The 17,362-nt window shown below is 48.4% G+C and overlaps 1 protein-coding gene across 1 annotated transcript in view; it reads right to left on the bottom strand.

Annotated features, from left to right (window-relative positions):
• Clic5 (chloride intracellular channel 5) overlaps nt 1–17,362 on the bottom strand; it is a 96,862-nt gene that overhangs the window by 27,930 nt on the left and 51,570 nt on the right. The window contains exon 4 of the mRNA XM_075980686.1: nt 13,906–14,012. Coding sequence (XP_075836801.1) covers nt 13,906–14,012 — 107 coding nt within the window. The remainder of the gene's footprint in view (nt 1–13,905; nt 14,013–17,362) is intronic.

Raw genomic sequence — 17,362 nt, 5'->3', positions numbered from 1 at the left:
TAAACAATTTTACTAAACAGAACTCATGCGCAGTTACTGCCCAGAGATTCAAAACTATTTTGTTTGTCATTGAGGAAAATGCACTGTCCTCAGTTGAAGACGTGGTACGGGGTCATTCAAAGCCACTTTTCGGGGTGACTGGCTGAGTGTGCACTGAGCAAGGTCAGCTGCAATGACGTGCTAATGTGGGGAGGGGAAAAGCCCAAGAGGTCTCAGCTCCACTCAGAGAACTAGAGGCAACTCGGGGATGCTGAGAACAGGAGAAATAGTCCTCCCCAGGGAAGCACAGCAATTGGTTACCCAATGCCAAATGGTCAGCCTTGAAGACACGCAAACGGGTAACACACAGAGCGAACAGGTTATATTTAGACATAGGTGTGCATCCATATGCATAGATACTTATAAGCAATAACTGGAAGAAGAGCCCACGGATTTGAAAAAGAGCAAAGATATATGGGAGGGTTTGAAGGGAGGAAAGAGAACGAAGGAATTATAATTTTGAAAATTATAAGAAGTATTTTTTAAAAGCTGCTTTTCAGCTCCTGAGGATTCACTCACTCAAGGCAGAGAGGGACTTGACACTGTGTTTGAGACTCAACTCGGAATGGGGGTGGTGCCAGATTATGGGCTGAGCTACCAGACTGAATACAAATGAGCAAGTGAGCTGAGCATACGCTTGGCTCTTCTCTCACTACTCACTGACGGCACAAGCAATGTGACCAGCTGCCACAGCTTCCTGCCGCCATGCTTCCCCTGCTGTGTCAGTTGGTATCAGATTGGTTTGTAGATGCCCCCAGATGGAGCTATTTGGGGAGTTCTGGAACCTCCAGAAGGCAGAGGTTTCTAGAGGAAGTGCGTCAGCGGGCACAGGCTTGAGATGGCACAGCCTCTCCTCCCTTCCTTTTTCCCCTGCTTCCGGTGTGTAGATGAAATGCGATCCTTCTAGTTCCTGCACCTGCTGCCACGCTTCCCTCACCATCCTAAACTCTATCCCTCTGGTACCCTAAGCCGAACAAACACTGTCTTCCTTAACCTGCTTTTGGGTGTGGCATTTTATCACAGCAACAGGGGCATGCCCGATACAGCTGCTGTGATAGGCTGCTCTATCAGATTGCCAGGTAATACAAATGCTCCCTTCCTCACAGAACACAAACATTGTCACAGCAATGAGAGAGATAATTAACTAATGTAGCGGCATTTCATTTTTGTTTTAATAAATAAAGCTGGCCTGAAGACCAGAGAGTAAAACAGCCCCATTGGTCAGCCTTACAGACCAGGCAGTGGTGACACACACCTTTAGTCCCAGTAGCCATACTAGTTGCCATAGAAACCGGGCAGTGCAAGCCTTTAATCCCAGTGGTGCACACCTTTAATCCCAGTCCTACAGAGGTTTTATAAGACAGGAGAAGACAGTTCACAGATAGTCTTATTCTGAGATTCCTGGAGGCAGGATCGCCATTTTTGGACTGAGGTTGAGGTAAGATCCAGTGGCTGCCTGTTTTGCTTTTTGGGTCTTCAGGTGTAACCCCAATATCTGTCCCTGAGTTTTTATTAATGAGGCTTCAAAATAATACAGAGACTTTCGAAGATGTCCCAGTTCCCCTACCCTAGTTGTCTGAGCAGTGTCTTGAGTGCCACCTATCCAATCTGTACAGGGAAGAGACGAAATTGGCAGTGAGGGTGTCTCAGCTGATGTTTCAGGACCTTTGCTTACACTGTGTGACGATGTGTCTGTGTCTTGCCTCACCTGCCTCAGGCACCCGATTGGTTTAATAAAGAGTTGAATGGCCAATAACTAGGCAGTAGGGAATAGGTGGGACTTCTGGGCAGAGATAGGAACTCTGGGAAGAAGAAAGGCAGGGTACACCAGCCAGATATGGAGGGAGTCAGATATAGAGAATGGAAGAGAGGTAAAGAGCCACGTGTCAGAACAAATATTAGTAGAAATGGGCTAATTTAAGTTTTAGGAGCTAGTTGGGAACAAGCTTAAACCAAGGCCACGCTTTCATAATTAATAATAAGTCTCAATTTCATTCATTATTTGGGGGCTGGTAGTCCAAAGAAAATCCAACAAGAAAGGCTGACTCCCAGCTGGGATGTTTAGGTTTCAGCTGACAGTCTCGACAATCCACCAGGCTTTCACACCTTGTTGTTTTCAGTCACAGCTTTTCCAAAAAAGGGGGAAGCTCATTCCTCATGCTAACTTCCCAGAGCCCCTTTCCATGGCGACTCAAGGGAAATGTCGGAGAATCTTTCTAGAACACTGTGTCCTGATCGTGGATAAGGGCTCATGGACACAGACACCATAAAAATCAACTCTGCTTTTCCAAACGATGTGCACCCAGGGAATGTTGACACCCACACCCATGCAGCAGTGAAGAACCACTACGCTCGACAGTCAAGCTGGGTTGCATCATCGTGGATGGAAGCTGAGCGGAAGCTTAGCTTTGCTTCAGTTTAAATTAGATCTAATTGATATGATTAGTTAAGGAGGCATGCGAGGCTTTTGCCGGCACATAAAACCATCAGAACACAGACAAAAAATTGTGTGTATGTGTGTGTGTGTTTGTGTGTGTGTGTGTGTAGAAAGAGAGAGAGAGATAAGAAACTTATTTGCAGACTGCACAGATCTAAGAGATCCGTCACACAGGATGAAGTGAGATCCGTCACACAGGATGCAGCCACAGGGAAAGGAGCATTTAAGTTTTGTGTAAGTCACTCATCTAATGCTCCTTTATCCCCGAGGCCTTAGGTCTTGATCTGAGGCCAGACTAGGCCAGCAGAACTCATTCTGGTCAGACAGTGGGAAATTCCTCCACATGAATGGTGTTGGTGGTCTCCACCATACTGTAGTCCCGGAGCCCACACAGCAAACTCTCACTAATGAATGAGCCCACCCACGCAGGACCCGCCACTCCTACCCCCCTCCCATTCAACACCCTCACACCACCACCGACCGCCTTAACCGCATTTTTCACTACTACCCAAGGATTCGTGGGTTTCCGGAACAAACTTTGTTAAAATTCAAATCACAGAAACCTCCTCAATAAGGATCCAAACCAAAGACCCTCAGGAGGGATCCCCTGGGCAGCTCCTGGGGGGTGGCACAGGAAGTCACAGCCACTGGAGCTTGTAGTCTCCATAGAAGAAAGGACTAAGGTATGGGGCCTGCCCGATCTTGGAGGTGGGTCTACAGCACTTGGCTTGTTTGTTTTTCCTTGCAAGAATGCTAATCAAAGCACAGCTTCAACCCAACCAACCAACCAACAAAATACCCGGAGCTGGCAAGTGGCAGGCAGGGAATCCAGGGACAGGCAGTCTGGAGGGCCCCTTTTGTGGTGAAGGCTTTTGGAAAAGGAACTTTGATTGCTTTCTATGGAAGGTCTGGCCACCCAGGAACCCAAAGATAACAGCATCGTGACAGCATTCCCTGCAGTCTTTGCTCGGGGCTTCTCTCAGACTGGGGTCTGAGTTGCTAACAAGTCTTGATCTCTAGATGAATCAGGGAATATTCCCAGTGGAATGGACATGGAGCCTCCAGCCACAGCCCTACAAGCCACAGCCCTGTCAGCCACAGCCCTGCCTGGCCTGGAGAAAGCCACAGGGCCACTATGCTTATATTCCTGCTATCTTTGCTTTTGTTTGTTGCCTCCTCTGCCTTTTCACCAGGTCCTGGAAGTTAGGAGGAGGCTGACTGAGTAGGGGCGGTGCACCTCTGAGAAAACCAGGCTTCTATACAGGGTCCAGGGTATGAGCAGATACTGAGGGGAGGGGAGAGAGAGAAGATATTAAGTGCCTTGTTTTTGAAGTACTGAACACACACACACAATTTTCACTGTGGCCTGCCACATCTTGGGAATCTGAAGAAAAAAAAAATAAGTCAAGCTGGGCTCTGTCCCCAACAGCAGGAAGCTTTCATGACATTCTGGAACAGGCATGGGCTCTTTGATGATAAGGGTTCCTTAGTTCTATGTTAATAGCCCTCCCAGGCTTCTCAAATCCTTCCCAACATGTCTCTGTTTTAGGTCAAAGAAATTTGTAAAGGTTCAGACTGGTGGTGCTGGACATGGGAGAGGGAAGTGTAGAGGCTTCAGGATGCAGCTTGCCAGGGCCTCTGAGAGTTTGTTAGGCCTGGTAGGTTCATCCTTCCTTTAGTACGGGGCAAAGACTGTGGAAGGTGTCTTGGAGACCTGGCCTGTTTTGAAATCCCCAAGTCAAGACTGACTGAGGGTCTTTGGAAACCTGCAGGTCTTCAGGCTTCTCTGGGACTGATTTCTCTGTCTGCCACAAGAGGGCAGCACATGCCTCTCTATTGGCGGGAAATCCTGCACAGAGCAGTCTCTTGGAAACCACAGTGATAGGTGCTGGTATCTAAGAGCTCTGCGTGTGTGCAGGTGTTGATTGACACAGCGATGCTAGGGGGGGAGCCGTTTTAATAGCATCCCAGACAGGAGTCAATGCAGCAGAATCTAGAGAGCATGCTGCTGTAACCAGAGACTGCCTTAAACAAAAGTAGACACAACGCAGAACCAGACCACCATCCACTGCCCGTATTTATGCTGTTCTTGAGCTAAGACTGGTCTTTACATTTTACATTTACACAACTGCAGAGTTCAGGGAGTGGAAAGAAGAGTATTTTGTGACATGGGGAAAGAGTATGAAGATGTATTTTAGGATCCACAGACCAAGTTCACTTAACATAGCAACACACGCTTGTTTATGGACTGTCTGGGGTGCACAAAGATTCCAAGGGCCTTGCTGAGCAGAGCTGAGAGAGCTTGTGCAGTTTACCAAAAATACAATGCTTCCTATCTGACCCTTCACAGAAATATCTCATCAGCCTCCGACCTAAGACAAGTGTACTGCGTGACTCCAGGCCAGGGGACACAGGTGAGAGTTGACACAGGGGAGGGCCAGTGCAGCCAGGGCTGAGGAATGGGGCAGTGTTGACCTGGACCTCTTCCTTTCCTGCAGGGGAGCCCGGGGCAAACAGTAGGAGAGGTAACACATCTCACAAGCAGCCTCAAGAAAGGTTGGTAGGAATCAGGAGCCCAAGATACTGCAGCGCCCACATTTGAACATCTTTGGTCTTCAGCTGCTCAGAGACATTTTAAATGAATGGACTTAAAGCAAATGTCCCGAGGGTGGGTGTACCTGTATCACGGTACACCCGCCTGATAGCTTCAGCCAAGTGCCTTTCATGATGGAGAGACACGGTTCCTGGACTTAATGTACCCGCACCTATTTCTTATCACTCTGTCTCCAGTGAAGGCCACATGGAAGCAGCTGCTCTTCAGTCTGTAAAAGCATGGTCTCTGTGGTTTTAATGAGCATAGGGTGTGATGGTGGGATTTTTATCAACCTGATAAAAGCTAGAGATAATCTAGAGAGCTGCAACCTTAATTGGGACATTGTCTCTAATCAGATTCACTTCTGCGCACGTCTGTAGGGTGATTTCTTGATTGCTAATAGATGGAAGAGGGCCTGGCTCACTGTGCCCGTGGTGACTTTGGGAACAGAAGTAGACAAACACCTGCAAATCTATCTTAGGAACTGTGGCGGTTTGAATAGGAATGGCCCTCTCAGAATCACATGTTTGAGAGCTTGGCCCATAGGAAGTAGCACTGCAGTGTGGCCTTTTTGGAGTGGGAATGACTTTGTTGGAGGAAGTGTGTCACTGAGGAGGTGAGCTTTGAGATCTTATGTGCTCAAGTTACTCTCAGTGTGGTACAGTACAGTCTTCTTTTACTGCCTGCAGATAAGAATGTCGAACACTCGGCTCCTTCTCCAGCGCCATGTCTGCCTGTTTCCCACCATGATGATAATGGACTAAACCTCTAAACTGTAAGCCAGCCCCAATTAAATGTTTTCCTTTCAAGAGTTTCTGTGGTCATAGTGTCTCTTCACAGCAGTAAAACCCTAAGACAGGCGCGAGTGGCTGCTCGTATCTGTAATCCCTGCACTTGGGAGGCTGAGACAGGATGCTTGTTTGTGAGTTCCAGGTTAACTTGTGCTACATATAGAGCAAGACACTGTCTCAAAAAATAAAGAATAAGCACGTAGACCACAGGCAGGTTGCTATGTGTGCATCCTCCAGACCCAAAAGGCCAGCAGAATGGATGATACAGTCCTGTGCAGCAAAGCCTCTTAAGATCTTCCCAGAAACAAGAACAAAAAGAAGCAAATCAGGTCAGGATGCAGAAAGAACACAAGTGGCCACAAGAGAGGTAGGGAGGGGGTGTAGCCAAAGGCAGGGGCAGGGGCTGCGTGGAGAGAAAACACAGAAAGGGTGAGCTCGCCTGGGCTGGAGTCACTGGGCAGGAAGGCAAAGCACAGGGAAGAGCCAAAGAAAATGGAAACAGCAGCCCCTTGGTGTCTGCGGCTCAAGTCAGGACTATTTGTTATTCTTTGGGGAGCTTGGTTTGTTTTTATCTGTAAGGCAGAACCAGGTTGCACTGACCAGAAGCTTTATTTTGCTTCATCTGCTTGGAAGTTTTGAGCCACGCTGGTGGCCCACCATGCCTGTCAGGCAGGCCGTCCCGGGTACTGGACCTGGTTTACACATAAACACACACAAGCACACCACACACATACACACATAAACCACACACACACTACACACATACAAACACATACACACCACACACACATAAAAACACATACACACGCACACAATACACACACACATGCATGCACTCACCCCAAGCAGATAGCCCTTCTCTGCTTTTTTTCTCATGTTTTCCCTAGGGGATGATGGTTTGCTATGAGGAGCTAATAACAAATGGATTATACACTTAAAATAGAAAAGAAGGCCCCCAAGACAGAGGGACATGAGAGGAAAAACGAGAGAAATGGAGGCTGGAACAAAGAAGAAAAGAGGGAAACTCAAGCTGGTGAGAACAGTCACCCCACAGATGCGTGGTCAGATGGGGATGAAGCCCCATGGCTGTAGGTGATTTATAAAGTCCACACTCAGAGGCGACCACTGGGACCTTTTAGCCCTTTAGCGGGTAGAGAGAGTGCTCTCCCACCCCACAAGTGGGCTCTTTAAACTCCCACATTTGTGGCATGTCCACAAAGACTGGGGATGGAAGACGGTAAATGTGAACCAAGGGAAATAAAACCCCAGATCTTTGTCTTAGCCCAGTGCATACACATGGCCCACTCCCCACCAGCTAAAAAGAAAACACAGAGAATCTGACACTCTTTCCCAAAATGAGGATGGTAATTCCGGGCAGGAATGTTAACTGTATCTGAGGGAAACGCGATAGGGTTGGAAAGAAGAAAAAGGGACTCTCAAATGAGTTAGTAAGAACAGAGAATTAGACATGCGCACTCCATCCCTTGATAATTGCCTGGAATGCGCCATATGGTATAAGACATGAAATGTGCCCCAGCAACTGATAGGATTGAAGGGTAAGGAGAAGAGAGATTGGGGAAAATGCGGTAGAATGCAGTGTGCTACGCCTAAATTATGGTAAGTAGCTAAAAGGAGTTTGTGAAGGCCAAGTGATTTGGCAGAGATTTTCAGCTCTGATCTGAAGGCAATTTGTAAGATGAGTGTTCAGAGGGAGAGGACTAGAGTGTCTCGGGAGATGACAGAGAGTGGAGGAGCCATGTACTGGAGTGTAAAAGGAACCCCTACAGGGAAGAGGGAACCCACAGAGCCAAACTGAGGTCTCCAGCAGAACACATGCATGCCTTGCAGAGGGGTCAGGCAGAATTGTCGGGGCTACTGCCCCCACAGCCCATCTTGGTTTGTCTGGGGTTCCCTATGACTGCAGCATCTCCTTGGAGCAGAGGTGGGAGGCAAGGGTTGTGTCTCACATCACTCAAGTCAGAGATGGTGGGAACTAGAGAGGGAAGCTGGATGCTGTCATGTGACTGTCACAATGCATCAGAGTATTTAGGGTGACAATAGAGATTGTTGCCTGACTATGGACTCTAGGGATGGCAGAGGGTATGCCAAAGAGAAAATGGGAGCTTCAGGATTCTTGAAATCCCAATGCCAAGCAAGAGACAGCTTTCCCCTTCTCAACAGAAAAAGCCATGTGTGAGGAGAGCAGGGATCCCTGCAGCCACACAACTACTTCTCAGGGCCTGACGGCTTTTTCACCCCCAAGGTGTCCTTTCTTGGGCCATGGGCACCCTCTCTGTAGGTTTCTGCCGTTCAGTGCCATCTCAGCACCAGCCCACCAAGAGAGAGGAATCCTGACTCTCCACTTGGCTGGGGTTTCCCTGAGAATCAGTGTCGCCCACAGGAAGCAGAGGTGGAAGACACTGGGAATTTCAGGAGCTGCACAGTGAGCGACATTCACAGCCTTGGGCACCACACTGCAGGGTTTTCCGTAGACAGCCCTGGGCTTTTCTTTTTAAAATTTCTGCCTTTCCTGTCTCCGTGACCCCTCCCTCCTTCCCTTTCTTCTTAGGCTGGGTTTTCTGAATACCCCACCTTTCCCTCTGCCCTTCCTCAGACATGTTCCTTGGATGGATGTTGACCTTAGTGTCCTGCTCGCTTCCTGACCTAGTCCCCTAGTCCAATTCCTCAAACTGCCCCAAAGTGCAGCGGTCAGCCTTAGAACAGCTGGCTGAAACACAGGGAGAGCCATCATGTCATAGGAATGAGTGTGGGGTGCACACCTAACCTCCCTGGTCTGCAGATGGAGGAACTGAGGCAAACCCTGTGCTGTGAGGCCAGGCACTGTGCCAAGGTGTGTGCATGCTTTGACTGAAGAAATACATGAACCCACCACACCAACTGTGGCTGTGCTTGGCAGAAGTATTAAGAAGTTCATATTGGGCTGGAGAGATGGCTTAGAGGTTAAGAGCACTGACTGCTCTTGCAGAGATCCTGAGTTCAATTCCCAGTAACGACATGGTGGCTCACAACCATCTGTAATGTGTCCTTCTGGCCTGCAGCATACATGCAGGCAGAATACGGTATACATAATTAATAAATAAATCTGAAGAAGAAGAAGAAGAAGAAGAAGAAGAAGAAGAAGAAGAAGAAGAAGAAGAAGGAGAAGGAGAAGGAGAAGGAGAAGGAGAAGGAGAAGGAGAAGGAGAAGGAGGGGGAGGGGGAGGGGGAGGGGGAGGGGGAGGGGGAGGGGGAGGGGGAGGGGGAGGGGGAGGGAGAGGGAGGAGGAGAAGAAGAAGAAGAAGAAGAAGAAGAAGAAGAAGAAGAAGAAGAAGAAGAAGAAGAAGAAGAAGAAGAAGAAGAAGAAGAAGTTGTTCATATCCTTGTTTCAGAAACAGCCCTGGCGAGAACACATCTCTTAGGCACATTGTGCAGCTAGCTTTGCAGTTCAAACCCGGGTCAGTAATCCCACCGCCGCCTGATTTCTAGCTCATGCAGACGGCTAGTTCACTAAGACCTCTCACAGACTTCCCTTGGTAGCTTCAGACCCTGGTTCAGTGTCTGTCTGCAACATAACACAAGCTATTTCAAAATGAGTTCGGAGTAGGTGCTGTTACATGCAGTGTGTGTGTGTGTGTGTGTGTGTGTGTGTGTGTGTGTGTGTGTTGTTTGCACATGAGTGTGTGGGTGTGTGCAGGTGAAAAGCAGAGCAGGATGTCTTCCTCTGTTGACTTCTGCTTTATTGGCTTGAGACAGTCACTTGCTGAACTGGAAGTTCCCCTTTTCCATTAGGCTGGCTGGCCAGCAAGCTCTAAGGATCTGCCTATCTCTCCTCCCCAAAGCTGAGGTTACAAGCACAGGATGCAGCAGGTTTAGCCTTTTACATGCAGCTGAAGATTTGAACTCAGGTCCTTATGCTTGTAGAGCAAGCACCCTTGCTCCCTGAGTCATTCCCAGTCTCTGCGGAATTTTGTTGAAAGGCTACATGAGAGAGTGAATGGCCAAGCCTCTTGGGGACTAGCCGGAAGAATTTCCCCAGAATGAGAGCTGGCTTACAGTAGTTGGGAGATTTTGGATGGGAGCTAAAGAAGAGTAGAAGCAGCAGGATTGTCTTGTGTTTCCAACAAACATGATTATGATTAGTGTGTACTGAGTACTCCTTCGATGCGGGCACTGTGCCGAGGTATGTGGAGGAATGATTGACACCTTGAACGGTATTTGCGGCACTGGCTTTTCTTGAGCTTTCTTGGTGATGGGGAAAGACTAGATGATGACCATCGGCAGACTGTCTAGGGGGAGGAGGAAGAGGAGGCTCTGCTCATGAGAGAAAAGGAGGGCTGGAAATAGCTCTGCTGGCAAAGTGCTTCCTGCATAATAACGAGAACTTCAGTTTGGTCCCCAGTACTGCACGCAGTGGCTTGGAGTTGCAATGGCATTACTTAGAAGTCAAATGGCTTCCTGGAGCTCATTGACCAGCATGATTTAGCCACATCAGAGAGTTTCAGGCCAACAAGAGATGTGGTCTCGAGAAAAACAAGGGGATACCATCTGAAGAATGACACTTGGGATTGACTTCTGACCTCCACACACGTGTACACACATGTGCACACACACACCTTTCCACCCACACATGTGTACCCTGACACACAAGAACAACAACACCAAGTTAAAAAAAATACTCAAAACAAATGCAAATGAGAGAAATGAGAGCGAATTAGGAGATGCCTACCGTCTGAAGAGGGATGTCGGGAACAGGGGATTGACACAATGAATTAGGAGATGCCTACCATCTGAAGTAAGACGTCAGGAACAGAGGATTGATTAAAGAGCCAGCGAGAAGTGATGGATTTCAGAAAGCCTACAGTTTCCAGCCTGGAGCTCCCATGGACAGCACCATGGCCTGTCGCCTGGAGCATGTGGGCTTTGAGCATAGAGCTGGCTCTGCCTTGAGAGTGTGGCCCTGGGCACTCTTGCAGGAGGGAGGCCGTCTCTACAAGGAAGACTGGCCTGCAGAAGCATGGGCCCCTGGCTCGCTGAGCCTAAGGACGTCAGGATCCTGCTTACCAACACTGGGTATGGGACAGGAGGAAGGAAACGTGAAAGGGCGTGCGGGGCAGTGGGTAGTGCTTGCTACAAGCATGGGCTATCTCAGTGTGGGGCTGAGAAGAACAGAGCTCTTGAGAAAGCAGACCTGTGCGAGCTTTGAAATGTGCAAATGAGTTGGTGGAGGGACAGAAGGGCAAAGCCCCTTGTGGGGAAAACCAGGCTGAAACAGAAGAAGGGAAACAATGAAAACTGGAGAGGATTGAGTTCATAGGAAATCGACACACGGTATTCTGTGCAAACCGTTGCTTCGGCTTTGGCCGTAACAGAACTGCATATGTGGATAATATGTAAATACCATTTATAATTTAAAAAGTCTGGAAGACTCAAATGAGATAATCTTTCTGAGGGCACTCTGACAAGTATGGAGGAAGATATTTGTGGTTGAGATAAAGTCTGAAGAAACAGAATCCAAGAGCCAGCCACCCCAGGGAAAGAGGGACGTCTCTGATCCTCTCCTTGGCCTCTGGGCCCTGGGCCAGGAAAGTGTCAATAACTGTTCTTTTCCAGGAAGTTCTGAGGGCTGTGATACTTAAGCTTGATTGACAGCTTCGCTGGATTTAGAATCACCTAGGAGACAGACCCCCGGGTGTGTCTAGGAGGGGGTTTCCACAGAAGTTTAGCTGAGGAAGGAAGGTCCACCCTGACGTGGGTGGCACCATCCCATGGGCCGGGTCTTGGATTTAATAAAATGGATAAAAGGAGAACACCAGCTGAGTACATCGGCTTCCACCTGCTTCCTGACTGGGGACACACTGTGAACGGAGGCCCTGAGCCCCTGCCCCACCCTCCTGCCAAGATGGACTGTATCCTCAAACTGTGAGTCAGCGTGACCCTCCTTCACTAATAGTTGCTATTGTCACCGCAGTGGGAAAACACCTATTACGGATTGTGTTAGTCTGCTTGGAGTGAGAGCTAAATAAGACCACTGGCCAGGTGACTTAATTATGGGATATTTCTCACACGCCAAATTAAATGTCAACTTTTCCTTTGCTTTTTCTGCTTCTGGAAAGCCTTAGCTGTGGCTGCGGCTATGGCCTCTGCCCTGTATCTCTGTGTGTATATTCTTAGCTTTTTTGTTGATGTTGTTTTGTTTTTGTTTTCTGAGATAGGGTTTCACTGTGTAACAGCCCTTGCTGTCCTGGAACTAGCTCTGTAGACCTGGCTGGCCTCAAACTCACAGAGTTCTGCCTGCCTTTGCCCCCCAAGTACTGGGATTAAAAGCTTAAAATTGTGAGCCACCAGCACCCAGCTCCTCTCACCTTTTTATGAGGACAATAGTCATTGCATTGAGGGACCACACTAAGTGCAGGATGAAGTCATCTTGAGATCCTGAGCTAATCTCACCTACAAAGACCTCACTTCCAAACAAGGTCATATTCTGAGGGTCCAGGTGGACAGGTGTATGTGACCTTTGAGGGACAGGGTGTTATTCATTGAACTACACTATTCAAACTATAGTGAAGCAAGATCACCCTATGCCCTCCAAAAGCTGCTCTCTGACAGTACTTCTAAACGTCCCTCTAGTGGCCGTCATTGTCCAGGGATAAAGCCATTGTCCAAGGGACATACAGACTGGTACTGCAGTTCTGGCCTCTTCCCGACCTCTGGTCTTAGCCTTTTCCATCTCCCTGACCTCCTACACACTGCAACCTTATCTCTAGTTGAAATCCTTCTAGAAACTTTCTCAGATGATGGAACCCTACATAGAAATTTCTTTTCCTTTTGCTAGCCCGTTAATCAGCTCTTCTCGTTCCCTTTGATTAAACCAGACTGTGCCTCCTGTCTTCTAATTTGACTGTGTGTGTGACTTGGAGCCTTCCTCCTCCACCAGCAGGCACAGGAGACTGTGGGCACAAAGGGACCTGGTACCTGACAATCTTGACTTTCTGCCCTGTGTTTTCAAAATGTGAGCCAATTGATCCTTCCTTGACTTCCCGCACTTTCCTCCCATTCTGAACTGTCATGAATCTCTTTGAGCTCCCAGGTTCAAACTAAGATCCCAGTGTCTGTGACAGCTCTATCCCCTTCCTGCTATGCTGGGTCTGTTCTCACTACCCACCTTTTTTTTCTCTCATGAGTCCTCAGAGAAACCCCTGATCTGAAATCCAAGAGGACCTGATATCTTCCTGTGGTCCACCATGCGTCACTGACGGCTTTGTTCATGAAGATTCACATGGTGTTTCCTCTGCTTGGCTTGGAACTGAACCCTGGGGATCCAGCTCATTCTCTCTCTCATCTTCTTCACCCCTTTGCTTAGAGTGTCTCACAACCACTCTTCAGGTCCCACACACCCCCATTCATACACCTCAGCGAATAATCAAAGGATGCTCCTGAAGGAGGGACCGAAATTCCCTGAGCTCAAGTGTGTGTACTCAGTCCCCGCCGATGGGGCATCATAGGGGAAGCAGGTCCTAGGTTTGTAGCCAGTGCCACAAAGGAAAGGCTGTGTGGAGGACAGAGCCTGGCCTTCAGAATCCCATCCCTAGACTCCCCACAGCACTCATAGTTAAGAGAATTATGTCTCTGTAGCATTCACCAAATTCTGACCCTCATCGCCTTTCTCATGCTTCCTATCAGCCCAGAAAAGCTTTTCCGGGACTACAAAGAAGTGGGAAGTTGTGCCCCATTGTGAACACAGATGGAATCACATGTCTGGGGACACTGCACAGCACCAATAACCCTTCCATGTCTTGCCTTCTGCTGTACGATAAGGTAGTTTTCCAAAGCGAACTACACCCCTGCCTCTGAGTCAGCTTCTCCTGCGCTGCAGGCAGCAGGTTCTGTGGCCTCCCTTCTGAGTCAGGAGGAGGAGAGGAGAAGAGAAAATAACAAGCAGCTTCGGTTCCAGAAGCTTCTCTGGTCTGGTGCTCTGACATGGTCACAGGCAAACCAAAGATGCAGCACGAACAGACCCAGGCCAGGCATCCCTGGGGGTCACTCACCCGCATTGTTCTGCTGCTTGGTGTTTTTGATGTAGGCTGAGAACTTGGAGAAGATGTCAATGCCCGCAGTGTTGGACTCCCGGTGTCTCGCAGCCAGTTTGGGGTACCTGGAAGGGAAGGCACGGTGCTCTATGAAACTGTGAGAAAGGGTCTCTTTAGGGACAAGCCTGTTTGTATCGCAGGGGGCAGCATTCTCTTTCTTGGCTGAGGCTACCATCTTCTGGGATTTTGCTGTCATCCTACAGGAAGGGTGGGCACTCAGCATTCACTCGTAATAAAGGAAATCCGGTGAGGTACTGAGAACCTCAACCAAAGTGAGTCAGATATTGGGCAATGAACCAGAATGTCATCCATAGGCCTCGTCCTGAAACCATCACCCATGGTACAGAGTGATACAGGGCTGGCCTCTGTGTTGGGTGGGGGTCCCTGCTAGTTCCCCTGAATTCATGAAGACAGACACCTATTCTCAGGCCCACCACCACAATCAAGGCTGGCCAAAAGCAGTGGATGCCGAACTCATTTCTCCAAAGGAAGAGTGTCTCCTAGGTGCTTCTAAAATGACTTCCGGCACTGAGTACATGTGTGTGGTAATAAGAACTGAACCCGGCTCTGCTCGAAGGTCCTGTGTTTTTATCACCTGGATTTCCAAGCGTGAAGGGAGACTCACAATGATCCCCCACTCCGTTCCTTATGCTGTTTCTCATTGTGAAGCTATGAAAAATACAAGCTATAGGGCCAAGCATAGGACCTTGGCAATAAGACTGATGAGCAGGTGCATTCACATGTGTGGGAACCCTTGGATTTAACCCAACACCTCCATCATAGGGTGATCCTCACTACTAATAAATAAACAAAACAAAACCATTCTTTTCCCAAAGTCATCGTGCGTATGGCCAGGAAGAAGTGGGCAGAGACAGAGGCAAGTGGCCATTCATCATTAACTATAAAGGTGGGCCTTTGTGATCTGGAGTGAACGGTTTTACTGTATGCTTCTGGTTGCTTCATGTTTATTAAACCAAATTCGTTTGTTCAGATTGTATGTTTTCAACCAAAGGAGTCTTTAAAGATCATTTGCTGTGGGGTTGGGGAAGATAATTCAGTCAGTAAAGGCAGTGAGAAAAAGACTTGACTTTGACATGCCCAGAAGTCACGTCAGAAGGTGAGGATGTTTGCTATCCTAGCGCTGGAGACGTGGGGTTGGCTGGCCAGCCAGACTAGACTAATTGGTGAATTTTAGGCCAGAGAGAGATCCAGGTTCATAAAATAAGAGAGGAGGTGACGCTTGAGAGATGACACCCAAGTTGACCTTGATCTCCATATGCACGTACACACACATGTGCACAAACCTGCATGCGTGTGCATGCACACACATCATTTGCCATCCTTCTTTATTTCTTTGTTCTTCAGTGATCTCGTTGACTAGGACTGCCCTGCTTTGGGGGTCGTGGAGGGCTTAAGGTCTGAGGTAATGCCCTTGGAAAAGTCCTCAGCCTAGGGCCCGGCTCTCAGCTCCACTGGGAAGAGGAAGCTCCTCGGTGGAGCTGGCGTCAGGTTTTACAGGAGTCCCAGGGATGCTGTGGTCACTCAGGGGTGACTCATAAGTAGTGACCATGCTGGGGTTCATCTTTGAGTTGACCACGCCCCTGAAGTAATCCTAATAAACTCATTGGTTTACCATGCTCGACTTGGGTGGGATCATTTCACCCGTCTATGGTGGTGCCCTACTTGGGCTGAATAGACATTCATTCATGGTGTCTTGCAAAATACCACATAGTACTTGAGAATCAGAATTATAGAAGTGTTTTTTGTCTGTTCTGTTTTAAATTTCCCTACCAGCAAATGTGCCCACGTACTAAATACCCATGGTCTTTTCCACGTTTCCCAGCCAGTTACACTGTGGTCATGTGACTAGATTCTAGCCAGCAGAATGGGGAGGGGTGGGGTGATGTAACCCCTCATCACTCTGGCCCTTGAAAGCACTACGTGTGCCCCCCCCTTTTTGCTTTCCTCTGTCGAAGACTTTGGAGGCCATGTGCATATAGCTACAAGATGGAAGAGGGCCGCACCATCCACTGAGACTGCTTCAATGACAAATGCCCTTGTCCTATTATGTCACTGTACCTCATGTTACTCCATGTGGCAGAATAGACCTGAAGCCATGTAAGAGGCTCCAGAGCTCACATTCAAGGCATGCAGCAGCATCCTGTGGGAGCATCTGAAGCTGTGTCCACCTCTCAGAGGGAGAGGAGAAGATAGCTCTGCTCTACCGCTGCAAGAGATCTGTACACATTTTTAATAAAGCATCACACTTATGATGCCTTGATTTCAATCCTTGGTAACGCTCAGGGCATGCCTACTATCTGACACAGCACACCATGTGACCAGCTGACTGATGGGATGGTACACCACGTAACCAGCTGGGTTTTGATTCGGATCCTGGATTCTATGCTTTCCTTCTTCGGTTGTTAGTGTGTGCATGTGTGTATTCATGTTTTTAATGTGTGATGTGGGAAGGGTGTGGGGGTATGTGTGTGCACGCATATGTGTGCATGCATATAGGATCATCCTCAATCACATTGCATTTCCATCTCTTTCTCATTGGTTGAGGCAGGGGTCTCTCAGTCAAACCAGAACACCTCAATATGGCTAATCTAGCTAACCAGCTTGCTCCAGGGGATTCCCTGCCTCTGCTTTCCAAGGACAGAATTACAGGCAGCCAATTGTGCCCACCAGGCAGTTCAGTGAGTGTCTAAACGCTCGTTTTCATGCTGGCCAGGCAAACACACATGCTGAGCTGTCTCACAGCCGCCTTCACCCCCTGAATTCTCATCCCCGTTTCTACCCAGTAGGATTATTTTAAAGCAGTCGGCTCTAGGAAAGACCTCGGTGAAACTCATGCAGTCACAGATTTAGGGCTGAAGGGGATCTTGGAGAACATAGTGTCAACCCTTCGTTTTCAAGATGATCACACCAGGAGGGAGAGAGCCTTGTCTAAAGTCACACAGGGTGTGCGATTGGTTTTTAGGCAGCCATGCTTCTCAGTTCTGAATCCTAGAAACTCTGGCAATGGGATGAGACCACAGGTAAGGGCCAGGTTTGTCTCAATGATAAATCTACATGAGCCCCAAGACTTTTTTCCTGAGCATTAACTGGGTTGGTCCACAGAAAGGAAGGATGTTAGCCTCATGTAGAAGCTAGTATTCTTCATCATGACCCTAAATGCTCTGTAGAACCAAGGGTAATCTTTTTAAAGTGCTGGAGTATTTGTGTGTGATTTCCTCTCCTTTGACAAACAAAACGAAGGGAGAAAAGTCTTGGCTCTCTGCCAGTTTTCACAAACAGCAACACGATAAGAAATTCATGGCTTCGCAGCATCAGGAAACAGAGTCTTGCTGCCCCCGGAGAAGCAGAAGGCCAGGCAACACTATGCCACAGGCCTCTGGATGCAAACCACCCC

Source organism: Microtus pennsylvanicus, chromosome 7, assembly GCF_037038515.1.
Source record: "Microtus pennsylvanicus isolate mMicPen1 chromosome 7, mMicPen1.hap1, whole genome shotgun sequence".
NCBI classification, from domain to species: Eukaryota; Metazoa; Chordata; class Mammalia; order Rodentia; family Cricetidae; genus Microtus; species Microtus pennsylvanicus.
This window is presented reverse-complemented; position numbering and strand designations above follow the sequence as displayed.